General features: G+C 49.2%; 1 protein-coding gene across 1 annotated transcript; it reads left to right on the top strand.

Annotated features, from left to right (window-relative positions):
• Nucleotides 1–7,666: 7,666 nt before the first annotated feature.
• Nucleotides 7,667–20,178, top strand: ABCG4 (ATP binding cassette subfamily G member 4; the record flags this gene model as incomplete). The annotated part of the gene is made up of 14 exons (XM_080929816.1): nucleotides 7,667–7,904; nucleotides 12,353–12,470; nucleotides 12,578–12,710; nucleotides 12,822–12,872; nucleotides 13,032–13,177; nucleotides 14,567–14,690; nucleotides 14,807–14,921; nucleotides 15,109–15,251; nucleotides 16,080–16,178; nucleotides 16,413–16,581; nucleotides 16,678–16,778; nucleotides 19,417–19,575; nucleotides 19,683–19,801; nucleotides 19,953–20,178. 14 exons carry the CDS (start codon nucleotides 7,667–7,669, stop codon nucleotides 20,176–20,178), a joined length of 1,941 nt encoding a protein of 646 aa, XP_080785942.1.

The following is a 20,178-nucleotide window of genomic DNA, read 5'->3' as shown; positions in this document are numbered from 1 at the left end:
GAGTGATTGCTAGCAGTGTTAGAGTGGACACAGATTGCACCTGGGCTGCACCCCCAGTTCTAATTGGAACCCTGGGCCTCTAGGGTAGGTTGGGGTGTGGGGGTAGGTCTCAAAGTCACCCAGAGAATGCCAAGTACTCAGGGGCCAGGAATCAAGCTAGGAAATTGTGTTTCTATAAAGTTTCCTACAGAGTGGATCTATTTTGATAGGATTATATTGCATATATGTTCATTGTTTTTCTGTGTATATAAGAATACCACAGTCAGGCAGTGTATGTGCAGTTAAACAATCTTCTGAAACTGAGGTTACAGACAGGTGGATGGTGGAAACTGAATGTGGATCTTTTCAAGAGCAACAAGTGCTCTTAACTGCTTAGCCATCACTCCAGCCCCTTTCATTGTGTTCTTGAAGTTGAAATTCCTCAAAAGAACCATTCTTTTTTTTTTTTTTTCTTTCCTCCAATTAAAAAGCATTAGGCATAGTGGCACTTAATTCCAACACTTAGGAGGCAGAGGTAGGCATTGGATTGCTGAGGATAACGACAGCCTGGTCAATAGAGTGAGTTTCAGTACAGCCAAAGCTATACAGAGAAACCCTGTCTCAGACACTTGAAAAAAAACATGCAGTGTAAGTGTCAGTGTGTCTGTCTGCAGGTGCAGGTATGTGCATACTGGCTGGCCAGTGAGCTGCAGGAATTTGCCTTTCTCTGCCCCTGCCCAGCAAGTGTTGGGTGTCTGGACTCAGATCCTTGTGCTTATAGAGTGAGCACTTAGTGACAGAGCCATCCTCATAACCCCTGTTCATCCATTCCTGAGCATATTACCCTTTTGCTGGCTCTGTCGGTCTAAATGGAATACTCTCAGGGACTTTAGATAGCTGCCATAGAGGATTTCTCAACTTTAGCTTCTTCCAGAATGAAGCCTTTCTAAACTGTCAGGGTAACTATGTCTGATTCCATGTATGCTTAGCAGGATCTTTGTGAGCCTCTTCTGACTGTGGGTCTTCTGTTTTTTTGTCCTTCGTGAACAAGGCCCTGGCTTTCATCCCCAGCTTTGCTAAAGTGATTTAACAAGGGGGGGTGGGGCAGTGGTGTTGCACACCTTTAATCCCAACATTTAGAGACAGTCAAGTAGATCTGAGTTCAAGGATAGCCTGGTCTATAGAGAGTTCCAGGACAGCAAGGGCTACACAGAAATCCTGTCTAGGGGTGGGAGTGGAGGATAATAAGGACTGATTTGTTTTTTTTTTTTTGTTTTGTTTTGTTTTTTGTTCCTGTCCCTGCTTCCTGGGCGCTGAGATCACAGGTGTGTACTGCCATACTCAGCTCCTGGTTTCTTACTGCAAAAGCTGCCTGTTACAGAGATGTAGTGGTACACACCTTAACACCAGCATTCAAGAGAGCCCAGGAGATCTCTTAAGTTGGAGGCCAGCCTGGTCTATGTTCCAGGATAGCCAGGGCTATGCACAGAGAGCCTATCTCAAACAAATAGATGACTTTTAAAAGCTGCCTAATACAGGTAGAATTAGTAAAGAAAAAAAAAGATAACTATCAATTTCTATTGAGTCTTTGCTATAGCTTAGGCAAATTACCAAAAACACCAAGATAAGGAAGGGGCTGGAGAGATGGCTCAGCAATTAAGAGCACTGAGTGCTCTTCTAGAGGTCCTTAGTTCAATTCCTAGCAACTATATGGTGGCTCACCACCAAACCATCTGTAATGGGAATATGATGCCCTCTTCTGGTGTGTCTTTTTAAATAAAAACACAAAGTTAAGAACTTGGGACTCTGCTGGAGGGTCTTCCAGGCAGGACAAGCAGTGACAGGCAGAAGAGAGTGGAGCTCAGGAAGATCCTGCTTAGCATGGACAATGATGGTGGAGATGGTTGAATTAGACATAGTTCCATGTAGAGGTAGGAAAGACTATCCAGGAAGAGGCATCCTCCTAACTAATAACAAAAGGCAGTCTTAGAAGGATTGCAGTGCCTCATTTTCTCATGTGCTAAGTAACTGAAATTGGAAATACTAAGCCCTAACTTATGCAGTGTTTGAAGGGTTTGGTGCGATGGGAATAGTGTGGCTGCTTCTGTGGGACAAGTCCACAACCTCAGACGAGCACTTGAATATTAAATGAACTAACAAACTGCTCAAGACTGTAATAAATGAAGAGCATGGTCCTTCCATGTATCGTAGCAGGAAGAGGTAAAGAAATCATCCCCAGACCATGCTGGGAATTGAACTCTGGTCCTCTGGAGGCAAAAAAAAAAAAAAAAAAAAAAAAAAAGATGAGCCAGGGGGTGTTACAAGATTTCAAGTTCTACTGAGGAAAGGGAGATAGATAAACAGACTTGGTTAAGACCGTGGCCAGACCGTGGCCTTATAGTATTTACCTAGCAAAGCCATAAATTCAATTTCCAGTGGTGATGGTTAATTGTCAACTTGATGTAATCCAGAACAACCGGGGCAGAGAGTCTCATTGTGGGCAAGTCTGTATGGGATTATCTTGTGTTGAGATAACAACACTGGGTAGCTTCATTTCCTGGGCAGGCAGATCTGTAGTGTAGTTCTCTGCTCCTGGCTGGATATGTGTCACATTCCTGACACCTTGACTCCCCTGTAGTCTGTAACCTGGAATTGTGAGCTTAATAAACCCTTTGTCCCTTAAAGTGCTTTTTAACAGGATATTTGTCACAGCAACAGAAAATGAAACTATGGGCTGGAAGGATGGCTCAGCAGTTAAGAGCACAGACTGCTCTTCCAGAGTTCCTGAATTTAATTCCCAGCAACCACATGGTGGCTCACAACCATCTGTAATGCGATCTGATGCCCTCTTCTGGTGTGTCTGAAGACAGCTACAGTGTACTCATATAAATAAATAAATCTTTAATTAAAAAAAGAAAATAAAGCTAATGCACAGTAAGACTTTGTAGAGAACTTGACATTCTGCAGTTTTAGAGAATCCCTCACTTCCTATCAAAGGAAATAATATCACATAATAGGAGAGAAGAAGAAATTCTGCTTCAGGGGCCATGAGTGTAGCTCAATGGTAGAATACTTGCTTAAATGCTTGTGTTAAATTACTTTTATGTCAGACCTGGGTATGATGGGGCCTTTATCCCAGTAGAGCTCTGACAGTAAATTCCAGGACAGAGATACCCTGTCTCAAAAGACTAACATTATTTTATACTGTATATTAGTCTCTTTTATAACAAAAAACAAACCTTTGAGTTATACAAGACAACAGAATTTATTTTGGCTCATTTTTTAAAAAGAGGTTTCAGGTCATGCCTATAGATGTTTCTGGGCCTGTGGTGAGAAATCCTCATGTAGGAAGAATGTGGGGGAGGGGAACTGCTCATCTGCTCAGCTGTGGCGACCAGGGAACAGGACAGGGACAAGATACTCTCTTTAAAAGCAAGACTGTCTCTGAAGATCATCATGCTAGAGTTCAAGAAAGGTCACCATCTCCATGCCCATGTTCAGGAGCAGAGGAAGACAGGATGGACTTTGCTGCTGGACTGTAAAAGGGAAGAAGCTCTTTCCTTTCCGTTCTGATCAGCACCTCCCCAAGTGTCCAGCAGAGAATCCTCTTCTTGACAAATTTGAAAGTCTTGAATTGAGCCAGTTGGGTAAGAGAGATCACAGTGGACAAAGAATCAGGGTGCTAGAAAGAGAACTGGGCCAGTTTACAGTCTAAGTCTTTTCTGGATCCCACAGGATCTCACTACACTCCTTTCCCACCATAAAGCTTACCAACTGCTCACACAAATCCTTGTCCAGAGCAGCCTGTTGTTTAGATTAACACCTAGCACTAAGCTGAGATGAGAATTATCAACTGTTCCATGTCTGGCCATAAGAAATCTGCAATGGAAGGAGACTTCTTGGCTGGGGGTAGTGGGGAAGGCTGGGTAGGAATGGGAGGAGTCACTCAAGATAAAAAGCATAAATTTTAGTGAATAGGCAGATATGTATTTGGGGAAGGGGGAAAGTCCATTTGGACATTAAGAAAACTTTGCCACGAGATGGCTTTATTCTAAGGAAGATGTCTATACTAAGCAAAGATTCACTCTAGATACTAAGAAATCTTAGGAGTGGAACCCAGCACATGAGTCTTTAGCCCTCCAGAGGTGAACACTGAAGTCTGACAACCACTGTTGGTAAGTTATGAGGTTTATCTAAATGTGCAATATATGTGACTTCTTTGCCAAGAAGTGGGGTATGATTCTGGAAAAAGAAAATGATCCTGAATCATGGACAGCATGACTTTCTCCCTGTGCTGGCACCCCTACCCCCAGTGCTATATGATCTTTTTTAAGAATCAAAAAGCTATCCTTGAACTCATCATCTTCCTCATTCAGTGCCAGGACCCTGACATGTGCTTCCATGACTGCCCAGTTATGCTGTGTGTTTGCCATTTTCATGATCCTGATGAGACTTAGAGATGATGAATCTGCTTGAGAAGAATCAGTGGGGTTGAGAGAGGTGGTCAGCAGGCACAGAGTGCAATAGTAAAAGCTGTTGTATGTGGTGCTGGGGTTTGAGCCACTGAATTGTACCCTCAGCCCTGGGAAAACAATTTCTGATGTGTTATAACATAGTGGGCCAACTCTGGGTGCCAGTAATTGGGTATTTCAAAAAAGCTAGCAGGTTGTATATACCCAACAAAAAGGTGATAAATCTGTGAGGAGATAGTATATACCATTACTCTAGTGGGGTTTCAGTAAGAATGGCCCCTGTAGGCTTATATATTTGAATGCTTAGTCACTAGGAAGTGGCACTGTTTAAGAAGATTAGGAGGTGTGACCTTGTTGGAAGAGGTGTGTCACTGGGGGTGGGCTTTTATAAGAGTTGCTTTGGTCATGGTGTCTCTTCACAGCAGTAGAAGAGTAACACCAAGACATCTGGTAAGGTCAATATACATTACATACGTGTATTAGAATACTGGGCTGGTGAGCTGTGTAAGCTTAGTAGCCTGAGCATCTGATCTGATCCTTGACCCACAATGGAGAAAAGTGACTCCTAAGCATTGTCCTCTGACCTCCACATGAGCTTCCCAGCACAGGAACATGCTTACACTCACATAACAAAATTTAAATATGGCAAATACTGTGTATTCATTAAATTTTGACTATGTGGGACTCAAATTCATTTGTGAACAAGATTCTGAAATGACTAGCAGAGTGGGTAAAAGCTAGGGACTTTGGGTTTTAAGACTGTCCTTTGGATTTGCTATGCCTGACCCTTTGGCATAGTGTCTAATCTTCCTATTTCTCAGTTTCTTTTCTCCAAAGGAAGGTTATAAAACTTGTATCATAGGCAGATCTCTAGAAGTTTGAGACCAGCCTGGTCTTATCAAATTCCAGGCCAGCCAGTGCCACATAGTGAGACATTGTCTCAACAAAATAAAGCAAAAACCCTGCCTCATGGAGATGCTAAAGTTAACTGAGACGTATCGTAGCTCAGGACATACTTAGACCTGGTGATATATGCCTATAATCACTGTACCCAAGAGATGGTATTGGGTGGATGGGCAGTCAAGACAAGCCTCAGCAACAACCTGAGTTAGTAAGATCCTAACACACACACACACACACACACACACTGCAATCATTGGGGTATTGTCTGTTATGAAGTATTGGAGATTACCTTGAAGAGTAGAGGGTCCATCTGGAAAACGGGAAGGTTGGTCCTGAGGAATGACCATAGATGGGACAGGGATGAAGGGAATTTGGGAAAGATTGGATCCCAAACCCCATGAACCTCAGTCTCAGGGTGGGGTGTGGACATGCCCTGCAGGTGTCGCTAGTTTTCCAGGCTGCAGAAAGTTTAGGTGAGGGTGGGAGGCTGGAGTTTGATTATTAGCATCTTCAGCTGCTTCGCTAGAAGCCTCAGTAGTGGAAGCAGTACCAGCAACCTAAACCTACCCTATCCGTCTCTGTGTGACAGATGGGAACTGAAAAGCTCAAGTCATGAGTCTTGGCTGGCTAACCTACTGACTCCTTAACGAAATAGAGGACAGGCAGGCAGGGGCCAAGAATAATTGAGAAGGGGCTAAAGCAAGTGTGTGTGTGGTGGTTGCCGGGGCAGTGTGAGCAGTCTCGGAGGCTTCGCTTGTGGATGTGCATGTCTATGAAAAGATGTCCCAGACAGAATCTGAAAGGCCTTGTGTATGTTTGCCCTGCAACCTCCTGGATCAGCCTGTACTGACCTGGAGACCTGTATCTGCTGGTCGAATAAAGACTTTTATGCCCAAAGCAGGCTGTGACAGGGTCCAGGTTAACCTTGAAGCTGCCTGCAGGCTTTGTCATTACCACTGTCCCCTATCTCTTCATAACTAGTGTCTTCTTGAGCCCTTAGGGGGGAAGTGAAGAGGTGTGAGAGGCTGTCTCAAAGTCCCAAGAATTATACCCTCAGAGTTATACATAGTCCTTTGTACTTTAGGACTGGGTGGGGCTGCCCTTCGAAGCTGAACTGCAGGAGATAAGCAATGAGGGGTTTGTGTATGCAGATAGACTGACAGCTTCCCAACCCCCTGGGCACCTACTGCTCAAGGACCTGCCTCTCTAACTTCAAGCCTCCCTTCCTTAGGGATCTCGGGGTTGACCTTTTGACGCTAGTCCTCAATCCTAGGTTCACAAAAGCCCCCCATTCAGGCCCCCACACTGCAGGCGTTGCTCTCGCCACCTCCATCCTTGCCATTCTCGGAGTGAGGGGGGCAGTACGGGCCCTTTAAGAGCAGCAGGACCAGGAGCAGAAGCTTGGAAGAGAACACTGCTGCCCGACTAGCTCCAGAGCACGGGCGCTGGGGACCCGATTACGAGAACCCGGCAGGTTCATCCAAGTAGGGTCGCGGTAGACCTCAACCATTCCTCCGCAACGGTGTCATCCTTTCTGACCGAGCCCTGCCTTCCTCTAACCGCCCGCCCTGGCCTAGCCCCGCCCCGGCCCGGGCCACCGGGACTGGGAGCCGGGGCGCCGGTGCTGCAGCCAGAGGCAGGTGAAGAGAGCCGGGAGTGTCCTCCTCCCGCGCCGCAGCGCTGAGCATCCGGGTCGAACATCCCGGTTGAGCATCTCTGTTGAGCATCCTTGCGTCGCAGCGGCCGGAGACGCTTCAAGGTGACCAGGCGAGCTGGGGACAAGAGGGTTGGCCTGGAGGGTCTGGGGTCTGCCGCTGTCTTTGGGGACAGTCCGGAGGCGCACGGCCATCCGTGCGGGATGGGGAGGACGACGGAGGAGCAGTGCCAGTTTGTGCAGAGAGGGGCTCGGAGCCGAGGCCAGAGCCTCTCCCGGCTCTGTGCCTCCTAGCTTCCCAGATCTCCGAGCGGGTGGCTACCCTCGCCCGGCCCCCAGGGACTGCTGGCCTGTAGGGTAAGGAGATTAAGGCCGCGGCGGGAGGGAGGAGTGGGCACGGTTTCGACCGGCCGGGCGAGCAAGGCCAGGCTGGGACTGCCTAGGAACGAGGTGAGGTCGCAACTGAGTGTCACTGCACCGGCAGTGTAGAAGACCCGGCGGGAAAAGGGGTGCGGACAGTTGGGGATCTGCCCTGAGAAAGAGGCAGGGGTGGGGGGAGTGGAGGCGGGGCAGCATCAGAAAGCTATGGCGCCTTGAGCAAGGGCTGGAGGGTCTGCCCAGAGCTAAGCAGGCCCTCTCCCTGCAGGCCCGCTGCGAGATGGCGGAGAAGGCACTGGAGGCTGTGGGCTGTGGACTGGGCCCTGGGGCTGTGGCCATGGCCGTGGCGCTGGAGGACGGGGCAGAGCCCCCTGTGCTGACCACGCACCTAAAGAAGGTGGAGAACCATATTACAGAAGCACAGCGGTTCTCTCACCTGCCCAAGCGCTCTGCTGTGGACATCGAGTTCGTGGAACTATCTTATTCCGTGCGGGAGGGGCCCTGCTGGCGCAAACGGGGTAGGTGGTAGCCCATGGGGTTCTCACTGGGTTGCCTCTCCAGAAGCATAAGTCTTGGGGGTGAAAGCCCACTCTGTGAGCTTTGCAGGCCCTAACCCTCACTGCACAATTGCAGATGGGTCCAAGATCCCTGCTCCTCACATCTGCCAGCACTGTGGGAGTTCAATTGACTATTAAAGCTTTTTCTCCTAAATAGACCCTATGACCTCTGGTCCTTGAGTTAGTCTTTCAGTTCAGTCTTCTCTCTCACTCTCTCTCTTCTCCTCTTCTCTCCTCTCCTCTCTTCCTGCTTGTTCGTGAAGGTAGGTTTGGGGGAGGGGTCCACTCTAGCTATGGGGCTGTTTTCAAGGACCAACAGTATCCTTACACCTATTTTTAAAGATGTTTTCATTCCAGCTGTCTTACTCCATTCTCCTATTGCTACAGTCCCTGGAACCAGGAGGGGTGGAGATCAGACAGAAGGGATGTCATACTCACATTACCAATGAGGAAACTGAGGTTTGGGGAAGTTGAACAACCTGACCAATGTCCCCCTGCTAGTAAGAGGCAGAGCAGTGCCCAAAACCTAGAAACCTCGGAGTTCCCCCATCCTCCTCATCAAGACAAGTTTGCTAGAGTCCCCGACCTGTACCTAATCCAATAGCTGGGCTGGGAGCCTAGAGGTTGGGCTGGGTTTGCTTCCCAGAGCTGGGTGTGGGCTAGGGGTGGGGCTGAGACAGTGTCCTCTGTGGCTTAAGAAATAGCTCTGGGGTGCTTCAGAGCAGGGCTCAGTATCAGCTGTCTCTACATGTTTGTTCATTTCCATAGGCGACCAAAGGGCTTGTGTGTGTGTGTGTGTGTGTGTGTGTGTGTGTGTGTGTATGTGTGTGTGTGTGTATGAGTGTATGTGTGTGTGTGTGCTCGTGCATGCCAGTGGACCTAAGGCATCTGGGCTCCTTATTCAATACCCTGTCCCTAAACTGTCTCTTTAAGTTCTCAGAGCAGCTCTGGGCAGAATGATGAGGTTCTTGTTTTTTCCTTGGCCTTTGGAACTTTATGCTAAAAAGAAATGTGGTTAGATTAAGCACATCCTTATCAGGGTAGTGGGTGCTCAGGCTAGGGACTCCTCCCTTTTGACCTTGCCAGCCTCATCTACCCTCTTATTCATTTTGCCATCTTCTAGCCCTGGCCTTTTCCTGCCCTCTGCCTTCTACTCTTCTTTGCCTGGCTTCTCTGTTCTTTGGCTCCTTCTCCCCTCTGGAGAGGACAGAACTAAGGGTGGTAGAGAGGGAAAGTGTAAGGGATCTGGGGGAGACCTCTGTCTTCCTTGGGTGAGGATCTGTCAGTCTCCTTGAACTGTATATGACATTTATTTTTCCAAACACACTCAATTAATTATTACTGATCCCACTTAATAACATAATAACCCTATTAAGTCTTTGGGAGGGAATAATACTGTCTTTTTATAATGGTGTTGGGGATGGAAGCCAGAACCTCCTCTCTGCTAGACAAACACTCCACCACTGAGCTACATCCCAGCCAATTATTCTTTTACCGATGAGGAATCACAAACCCTAATGATTTAGTGACTTGCCCGTTATAATGGCGTACACTGTAATCTCAGCACTGGGAAGGTTGAGGTGGGATGGTCATGAGTTCAAAGGCCAGCCTGGAGTTCATAGTGAGACCTCATCCCAAAAACTCCTAAGTAAGTGCATTAAATGAAAAGATTTAGTGATCTGGCAAAACTACAGAGTTCCTGACTAGAGCAAGACTAGAACATTGACGTCTTTGCAGAGGGAGGTCTGCAGGTCCCTCACAGGCTGAGTAGTTGTGATACAGGGGGAATTAAGAGACAAGTGTTTTCAACCCAAGGGAAGCTGTGTGGCCTTTGGCAGGCTGAACACCCTCTCTTGGCCTGACTTTCCTCATGGGTCTCTTGAGAAAGGCAAGCGAGTGGCACCTATGGCAGGCCTTGGGTTTGACTGGCATCAGGCTCTGGCATCAGACTGTGATGAAATGAGGGAAAGGTTCATGCTCACAGTTTCCTTCCTCACACAAGAAGGCACTTCAGTGAGTGCTCTGTAGACGGAGCACCTTTCTGGATGACCATGAGGAGCTTAGCCAGAGGGCCGAGTCCCAAGACTTTCCTCTCTCAGAAAAAGACCTGGCTGTGTGGCCTCCGGTGATGGCTGTGGGCTCCAGTCACCTCATGTCTGCTGGAGGAACAGCTGAGGGTGAATAGTCTCTGAACGGGTAGTTGGTGTGGTCCAGTCTTACAGTGGGTGTGGTCAGGCCCGGGGCGGGGGGGGGGGGGGCAGCGGGCATGGACCTCGGTTTACGTAAGGTAAACTTTCATTGTCTTTGTTAAAGGGTGCACTTTGGGGCAGGTGAGGAATGCACGCCAGAGTCCTTACCACAGCGAGGCAAGGTCCTGCCTGGTCCTTGGCTTTATCCTGTCTCTACCTCCTAGGTCATCAGCTGGCTTTGCACAGTCTCTGCCCTCTGTCCCCTGAGTTATGCTGTAGGGTTTCTGTTGTTCCTCCTGTGCTCCGGTGCCACCTCTTCCAGGAAGCCACCCCTGATTTCCACCTTTCTGCCCACCCTCAGAGGGTGAATTGCTGCAGTTCCATCTCTACCGTTTGCTTTTCTCTCTAATCCCAGATTTTAGTTTCATTCTCACCGTAAGTGTTTTCTTGACCATGTCTCTTACCTAGCCTGTGGCTTTCTGGAATGCAGAAACCATGTCCTTAGTTTATTTTCTGCCTAGCGTTTGGTACAGAGCTTAATGCATAGTAGCGCTCAAGCATTTGTCAAATAGAATTGTAATACAATATGCCTTGTGAAATGCACTGTATGTGCCAAGCACTGAGCCATATGCTTTACATGTGTTAGCTCATTGACTCTTCACAACAATCCTGAGAGGCAGACACCGTCCTTATTTTACAGAGCTCAGAGAGGTTAAGCAACTTGCCTCAGGTCACACAGCTGGTTCTGTAGATCCAGAGTTTGAACCAGTTCCACCTGACTCCTCACTGGTGCGCTTCATGCACTTGCTGTTTCCCACTGAGGGAAGGACAGGTGAAATTTTATTGGCCATGTTTGGGGCTGAGAGACAAGCTTGTGGAGCAGCGAAGACATAAAGAAGGGATTCCTCCCCCCACCCCCCCAGTATGGAGCAAAAGCTCTGAGAAAACATGCTTACTGAGCACCTATTGCATGCCAGGCAGACAAGGAAGATGAGTAAGGCACAGACCCTTCCCCCAAGATGTTCCCTGACTAAGAGGCTGGGGGAGGGGCGTGAGCCCAGCACATGGAGTGACAAATGCTGGCATCTGAAAGGTACTGCAGGAACATAGGACAGGCAGCTTGGGCTGCTCAGCAGGAGTGTCCTCTGAGTGTGTCAGACAGGCCACTACGGCAGAGAGAGAAGAGCCTTGTTTTCCTAGGGCCTCAGGGTTCTCACTACAGCCATTCAGGAAAGGCATCCACCTTCCCACAGCCTTCACCCCACTGCACCCCCAACTGGACCCTAACACTAGTGGCGGTCATTTCTAGGGGGGACAGGAGGAGAGGGTGGGAGCTACTGTGATAAGAACTGCTTGCCCGTTGTAACTTAACTCTACTCAGCCACGGCTAATTGACCTATGACTAAGCCTCTTCTAAGATTCTCTCTCTCTCTCTCTCTCTCTCTCTCTCTCTCTCTCTCTCTCTCTCGTGTGTGTGTGTGTGTGTGTGTGCATGCACATGCATGAGCTCATATATGCATGTGGGAACCAGAAGTCAACCTCAGATATCATTCTCCAAAAGCCATCAGTCCATCCCTCCTTCTGTCCATCCATCCGTCTGTCCGTCCGTCCCTCCATCCACCTTGCTTTTTGAGATAGGGTCTCTGGCTGGCCACTGAGGTCTGGGGAATCATCCTGCCTTGGCCTTTTCAGTACCACCAACCCCAGCTTTTTTGTTATTGTTGTCAAAGATTCATTTTTATTTAAAAATGTGTGTGTGTGATGAGGGGTGCTAATTAGTGAGTGCTGACTGCTTGCAGGCTCCAGAAGAGTGCCTTCATGTCCCCTGGAGCAGGAGTTACAGGGGGTTGTGAGTCCCCGAGAGTGGGTGTCAGGAACAGAGCTTGGATCCTCTGAGAAGAGTCCAGCTCTTAACTGCTAAGCCATCTCTCTTGCCCTTTTGGTTTGTTTGTTTTGTTTTAGACAGGGTTTCAGACTCTGTAGCCCACACTGGCTTGGAACTCAGCAATCTCTTTGTTTTAGCTCTCCAAGTTGGGATTGCAGCAGGGATTACTACACACAGGTCAAACCGGGCAGTTTCCGTGAGTTCTGGAGACAGAGACTATACAGTTCTTCCTCCTGCTTGTGTGGCAAGCGTTTTACTGACCAAGCTGAGCCGTCTCCCCAGGAACCATCTTTAGGAATTGCCCTCATCAGTGACTCTTACCGTCCTTGCTGCAGGTTACAAGACCCTCCTCAAGTGCCTGTCTGGTAAGTTCTGCCGCCGAGAGCTGATTGGCATCATGGGCCCCTCCGGGGCTGGCAAGTCCACGTTCATGAACATCTTGGCGGGGTACAGGTGAGCATGAAGAATGGGAGCGGGGCTCAGGAGAGGGGCCTCTTGGCAGAGCGCAGAAGGTGTTCTAGCGTGGCTTTGGTGCTCATTGCCTACCATTCTCCCTGCAGAGAGTCGGGGATGAAGGGGCAAATCCTGGTTAATGGAAGGCCACGGGACCTGAGGACCTTTCGCAAGATGTCCTGCTACATTATGCAGGATGACATGCTTCTGCCTCATCTCACAGTGCTGGAGGCCATGATGGTGAGGGGGATGGTGGCCTTCTCCTCCAAGCTCCTCTTCTCTCCTCAGCTGAAGGGGCTGGGCAGGGCCTGGCACACATGCCTGCTTTACTTGTTTGTCATTTTTTTTTAGGTCTCTGCCAACCTAAAGCTGAGCGAGAAGCAAGAGGTGAAGAAGGAACTGGTGAGTGGGGCGGAGGGCGGGGGCGGGCCCCTCCGAGGCCCCAGGTTGGGTGGGGAACGTGGGCTTAAAGGGCAAGGGCAATGCTTTATGAAACTGCTGTGGTGCTTAGGTGAGACCCAGATACAGAGGCTGACTGGGGCTGGGTGGGGGTGCCTGCAGGTGACAGAGATCCTGACAGCCCTGGGACTGATGTCCTGCTCTCACACGAGGACAGCCCTGCTCTCTGGAGGGCAGAGGAAGCGCCTGGCCATTGCTCTGGAACTGGTCAACAACCCGCCTGTCATGTTCTTCGATGAGCCTACCAGGTAGCTCCCTGCTTCTCCTGACCTGGGTTTCCCCTTTCTCAGCCCTGAGCCAGGGAGTGGAGTCTGGAGAGTGGCTCCATGGCTGGAGACCAGCTTCTCTGCTTGCAGCCTTCTGGGGACTCCATCCTTGCTAATCCAGTCAGAGTCAAGCATCTTTCATCCAGGTGTCGATCCGGATGCCCCACCCCACCCTCCTGATTGACATCTCTCTCTCCTCTCCCCCGCAGCCAGCCATTAGTCATCACATTCTCCTTTTGGTAGCTCTTAGGTTTGCCCAGTCCCATCCCTAATGCCTGAGCTTAGGACAGCATCAAGACTCATGTCCCTGCCTTCAGTCCCCCCAAGCACCTTTCTCCAGCCTGTAGCCAGAACAGGCTTTCGAAACCACGAATCTGGCAAGTGCCACTCTCCTGCTCCAGACCATGCAATGAGTCCCATTTACCCTCAAAATAGTCAGTGGCTTCTATTCTGATTTTTCATATTTTATGTTCTAATAACTCTGAGCTGCCATTCTCACTGAAGTCTGTATTTTAAGCCCCTCAGCTTGACCCCTGCTATGTCTTCTGTGTGGAATACCCTTCATTGCCACGCTTTCCACCATCCCTTCACCAGCTGACTCTTGCTCTTTTTAGACCCAGGAGCCTTCTCTGGCTGTCCTCCACCCCCTTGCTACAGCACAGCATGGCTGACCCCCGGACAGTCTTTCAGTTTCTGTTGCTATTACACTTTTCACATCTCCTCAAGTCAACCATGAGCTTCTCTGTCTCTCTCTAGACCAGTCTAATATGAGCCCTTGTCACCCCAGCGCCTGGTACACAACAGGTGCTCTGCATATGGTTTTTAAACTTGCAAACCTCTGAACCATACAAGGGGTGCAGGATTTGGGGGCTTCTCTGCTTTCTGTTGCTGTAATGAAGACCATGGCCAAAAGCAATGTGGGGAAGGAGGAAAGGGTTTATTTGGCTTACAGGTTCAGATCACTGTCCATCGTTAGACAAAATGAGGACAGAAACTCAAGCAGAGGCAGGGACCATGGAGGAATGACATTTACCAGCTTGCTATCTGAGGTTCAATCAGCTTGCTTTTTATGAACTCTAGACCACCTAACAGGGAATGGCACCACCCACAGTGGGCTATGCCCTCCCACATCAATCATTAATCAGGAAAATGGCTTCACAGGCTACTCCGATGGGAGCATCTTCTCAGTTAATATTCCCATGCTAGATGACTCTAATTTGTGTCAGTTTGACAAAGACTAACCAGTTCAGGGGTGGCCAGAGGGGGTGCCTTCCCACTAGTTCAATCCCGTTCACAGAAGCTGCCCCGCCTCACTCACCCCTTCTTAGCCACATCCACCTTACTGGTCCCTGGTGACCTCTCTCTGGACAGCGGTCTAGACAGCGCTTCTTGTTTCCAAGTGGTGTCTCTCATGAAGTCCTTGGCCCATGGGGGCCGCACCGTCATCTGTACCATCCACCAGCCCAGTGCCAAGCTCTTTGAGATGTTTGACAAGGTCAGTATCCCTGGGTCACCAAGAAGGCTGGCCTGCAGTAGAGTGAAAGAAGTGTTAATGGGGTCTCCCAGTCCACGGGTCATGTTTTCCTCATGTATTATGCCTTTCTGCCTCAGCTCTACATCCTGAGTCAGGGGCAGTGCATCTTCAAGGGCGTGGTCACCAACCTGATTCCCTATCTGAAGGGGCTTGGCTTGCACTGCCCCACCTACCACAACCCCGCTGACTTCAGTAAGTGGGGACTCCCGAGAGGATTCGGGTGACAGAAGTGGGCTAAACATTTGGTTTGGATTGTTGAGGCCTCTTGGGGACAGAGAGCTCATTGTCACCTGCCTTCCACATATACTAAAGAAGAACTGCCCAGCCTTGGGAATTGGGGGTGAAGCCTAGCTGAGCACTCTGCTCTGTGTCCCCCTAGTCATTGAGGTGGCCTCTGGAGAGTATGGAGACCTGAACCCCATGCTGTTCAGGGCTGTGCAGAATGGCCTTTGCACCATGGCTGAGAAGAAGAGCAGCCCTGAGAAGAATGAGGTCCCTGCCCACTGCCCCACTTGCCCTCCGGTGAGTGGGGTGGAGAGGGCAGAGTGGGGAAGGGGAGATGGGACCATAGACAAAGACACTGCCAAAGAGCTGCCCCCAGAGACATTGCTGCCACTGTATAAGGGGAAGCCTGGTGCTTGGGACAGACCTACTGTTAACAGCAATATGAGCTCCTGGGCTTCAGACTTCTCATCTACCTGTTCTTCCGGAGCTCCTGTGAGCATCTTTGGTGCACTGCCCTCAGTGCCTGCTCAGGGCCCAGCTGGAATGTGGAGCCAGTGCAGTTGCTGACCTCAGGGTCAGGGTGGTTGGCTGTCATCTCTAACTCAGAGGTGACCACATTAGCTTCCCAAAACAGGTAGGAAGACTAAGCTACCAAATCACATAGGATCTTAGCAGGCCATAGGGGCAGCCAGGTGTGAGATCCTTTCCTTAGATGAGATGCCATCACTTCTGAAAGCCAGAGGTTTGGTTGGCTATTGTATAATAGTCATTGTCATCCTTGTTACTTAACGGGCAATCCAGTGGCCCATTCGAACAATTATAGCCTTAGAGTCAGTGGTACTGAAGTGATGAAGGGAGCAGTCAGATGAGCCAGAAACAAAACTCCTTCCTGTTTCCTATCACCAAAGTATCTTTATGTGTCCTCTCTCCCTTTCTCTTTCCCTCCCACCCTCAAGCTCCCTGAAATTCTCACCTCTAAATCCAGAGCAGCTCGGGGGCAAAGGCTCCTCCTTCTGCAGGCCTGGGTGCTGTCCTGAGAAGATCTTAGGACTCTCCCATCTACTGAGCTGGATGGGCAGTCTGTGAATTAGGGTACACTCATCTGGTCCCCTATCTTCTCTCTAGGAACTGGATCCTATTGAAAGCCACACGTTTGCCACTAGCACCTTCACCCAGTTCTGCATCCTCTTCAGGAGGACCTTTTTGTCTATCCTCAGGGACACGGTGAGATGCCAAGCTGAGGGGATGGAGGTGTAGGCTGGGCCTCTTGGGCTATAGAGTCTCCGTAGCTGGGATGGGAACTAGGAGCACTGCTCTCCCATGTCATGGCTCTGTATGCCTGCTGGGCTTCCCTGACTGAATTCCCGTTCTAGCATGGCCTTCCCTGTGTCTCCCATCCCCACTCCCACTCCCTTGGCCTGAAACACAAACTTATCCTTTTGATGACCTGGGCCTTAGGTCCTGACCCACTTGCGGTTCATGTCACACGTGTTGATCGGCGTCCTCATTGGTCTCCTCTATCTGCACATCGGCGATGATGCCAGCAAGGTCTTCAACAACACTGGCTTCCTCTTCTTTTCCATGCTCTTCCTCATGTTCGCAGCCCTCATGCCGACCGTGCTCACCTGTGAGCTGATCTGCCTGGTGGACAGAGCGGGGGTGCTGGGCAGGAGGCAGGGGGTCAAGGCTTAGGCTGTGGAGTCTGACTTCCCTGTGCCCTCAGTTCCCTTAGAGATGGCGGTCTTCATGAGGGAGCACTTGAACTACTGGTACACTCTCAAAGCGTATTACCTGGCCAAGACCATGGCTGATGTGCCCTTTCAGGTGAGTCTCGTGGAATGTGTGGGCTAATGGGAAGACTGACAGACAGGACATGGGAAATTGCAACCACAGCCAGCTGTAGTGCCTCACCTCATCCCAACACTCAGAATCCAAGTCCAGCCAGAGCTACAGTGTGACTATCTATCCCAAAATAAATAGACAAAAAGGCGAGCAGAGTTTCAGAATGACAGATATCCCTATCTTATAGGCAGCCGAGAGCTCGTTGGTTCTAGAGTTTTACTTATTTGCAACCAGTTTGTCTTTGCCTCCGTGTCCCCACCTGGAAAATGGGCTGGCAACAGTCTCCCTTCTCAGTTGAGCTTTAGAGTTAAATGTGAATGCATGCAAAGCTTAATTTCTAATTTTAGTTTCTGATTATTATTTTTTTTTTTTGAGACACAGTCTCTTCTGCCTAGCCCTGGCCGTCTTGGAACTCACTATATAGAGCAGGCTTTCCTTGAACTCACAGAGCTCTGCCTGCTTCTACTTCCCTAGTGCTGGGAGTGATGTGTGCGATGCCACACCTGGCAATATTATTTATTTATTTATTTATTTATTTATTTATTTATCTGTCTGTGTGTGTATGCACATTTCTGCCACAGTATATGTGGGGAGGTCAGAGGACAGCATGCAGAACTCGAGGTTCTCTCCCTCCAGCTTGTGTGGACTCTAAGGATTGAACGCTGTCCGACTTGGCAGGCCAGCACCTTTTTCTTTTACCTGCTGAGCCAGCTTGCTGTCTCCCTATAGTTTTTGGAAGAGATCTTGTTATAGAAATTCCAGCTGGAATTCGTTCAACACATTACCACCTTGCTGGAAGCTTCAGGGTCACCAATAGCCCTTTATGGAAACCACAGGAAAGAGTTCCTTTATCTAGGTGTGGCCTGGCACAGCAGTAAAACAGTTGGAAGGCAAGGCAGGATGATTAGGAGTTCAAGGTCACCCATGGCTGCATAGAGTCTGAAACAGAATGGGCTATGAGAGACACCTGGCTCAAGCAAACAGACAGCAAAGGGGGAGGTGGATTCTGTCCTGTGCTGTGTACAGAGCTTAGAGAGAGAGGTACAAGTGAGACTTGGCCTCTGGATGTCTGTGTCTGGGAGCTGTAAACCTACAGGTACCACTGTAGCTAGTGAGCCAAGTTCAAGTTCTTATTTCCCATGAGCTTGTTCTCTCTCTCTCTCTCTCTCTCTCTCTCTCTCTCTCTCTCTCTCTCTCTCTCTCTCTCTCTCTCTCTCTCTCTCTCTCCCCTTCGCCCTCTGTGTGCATTTTATTTATTTAGGTTATTTCTGAAACAGGGCCTCAGTCTATAAGCCAGGACTGTATGGAACTGACTAAACCAGGCTGACCTCGAACTTGTAGCAATCCCCTTGCCTCAGCCTCTCAAGTGTTAAGGAATTATCTCTTAACAGAAATTATGACTTTTTTTAAGGTTTAAAATTGATGTTAAGGGTTAGTAAGCAAAATGAAGCAAATTAACATTTTATTTTCTTATGATGAGAGCATCTAAGATATGCTTATTTAACAACAAATGCAGATACATTGTAGCTTTAGTAGTTAGCCTCTCCCTGGAGTGCTTTAGACTTCTAGATTTGCCCAGCCCACGTGTCTGCTTTTTTTTTTTTTTTTTTTGTCCAAAAGGTGGCAGCCTCAAGGGAAACAGAGCTCTCTCCTAGGGAGAGTTAATTCTTTAATAACATAAGGAGACTGGAGAAAAGGCTCATCTATAAAAGATTAAAAATGCTTGCTGCTCTTCCAGAGGACTAGAGTTTAGCTCCCCACCCCCACTCACACCAGGTGGCTCACACCCACCTATAACTCCGGCTCTAGGGGATACAACACCCTCTTCTGTTCTCCATGGTACTTGCGCATGTACATACAGAGATGAGTACACATAAATAAAAACAAGTCTCAAATGTATTATATTATGTGTATGTATATAATGTATATGCTTGGAGAGATGGCTCAGTGGTTAGAAGTGTTTGTTGCTTTTGCAGAAGGCCTGAGTTCAGTTACCAGCACCCTTGTCAGACAATTTACAAATACCTGAAATTCAAGCTCTAGGGGATCCAACATCCTTTTCTGGCTTCATGTGTACCTACATAAATGAACATATATACACACACACACATAGACACAGTAAACACAGGCACACACACATACTACACACACAGACACAGTAAACACACACACACACACACACACACAAAGACTCACCATACATACACAGTAAAACACATAGACATACATACTACAAATACTGCACACACAAACGTACACGTACACACCAGACACACAGACACACTAAACACACACAGATAGACAGGCACACACAGACAGACACACTAAACACACCCAGATACACACAGACACTACCTTGGAATGATGAAAACTGTGCATACTCAGAGATGGGAGGAGTCACCACGCCTGAACCTGTCAGAGCAACAGAACAAAGCTATGCAAGATGTAATCAGGGAGGAAGGGGATATGTGTCAGTCTAAAAGGCAGCATGAACAAAAGCGGAGGCCGTGGAGGGCGGAGGGGCCCTGGGAACACTCACTTCTCAATAAAGTGGTAGTGTGACCTAGGTCACCTGCCCTTGACTTGAAAGTCCCTAACAGGCTCTGTGGCTGCTCCCCAGGTGGTGTGCCCCGTGGTGTACTGCAGCATCGTGTACTGGATGACTGGCCAGCCAGCTGAGACCAGCCGCTTCCTGCTCTTCTCAGCCTTGGCCATAGCCACCGCCTTAGTTGCCCAGTCTTTGGGACTCTTGATTGGCGCTGCTTCTACCTCCTTGCAGGTGAGAAAGTTGACACCCAGGTGGGGGGGGGGTCTCCTGGGAGACATCATGAGGTGGATGGAACTGTGGTCACCCCTGTGACAGCCAAGCTCCACTTTCTTCTTCAGGTGGCCACCTTTGTGGGCCCAGTCACTGCCATCCCTGTTCTCTTGTTCTCCGGCTTCTTTGTCAGTTTCAAGACCATCCCCACGTACCTGCAATGGAGCTCCTACCTCTCCTATGTCAGGTGGGTGGTCCCCACAGGTGGGCCTACCTGCTCTATAGGGACTGTGCCATGTCTGGTGCCTGACCCTTGTAACCTGGCTGGGCTCTGGTGACTTGCGGAGGGACAGGGATCCCGTGCCCCGGGGTCCACTCTGATGCTTCTGTTTATCTAGGTATGGCTTTGAGGGTCTGATCCTGACTATCTATGGCATGGAGCGAGGACACCTGACCTGCTTAGATGAACAGTGCCCATTCCGGGACCCACAGATCATCTTGCGTGAACTGGATGTGGAGGAGGCCAAACTCTACATGGACTTCCTGGTCTTGGGCATTTTCTTCCTTGCCCTGCGGCTGCTGGCATACCTTGTGCTCCGGTATCGGGTCAAGTCTGAGAGATAA

Source organism: Micromys minutus (assembly GCF_963924665.1).
Source record: "Micromys minutus genome assembly, chromosome: 16".
Lineage (NCBI taxonomy): Eukaryota > Metazoa > Chordata > Mammalia > Rodentia > Muridae > Micromys > Micromys minutus.
This window is presented reverse-complemented; position numbering and strand designations above follow the sequence as displayed.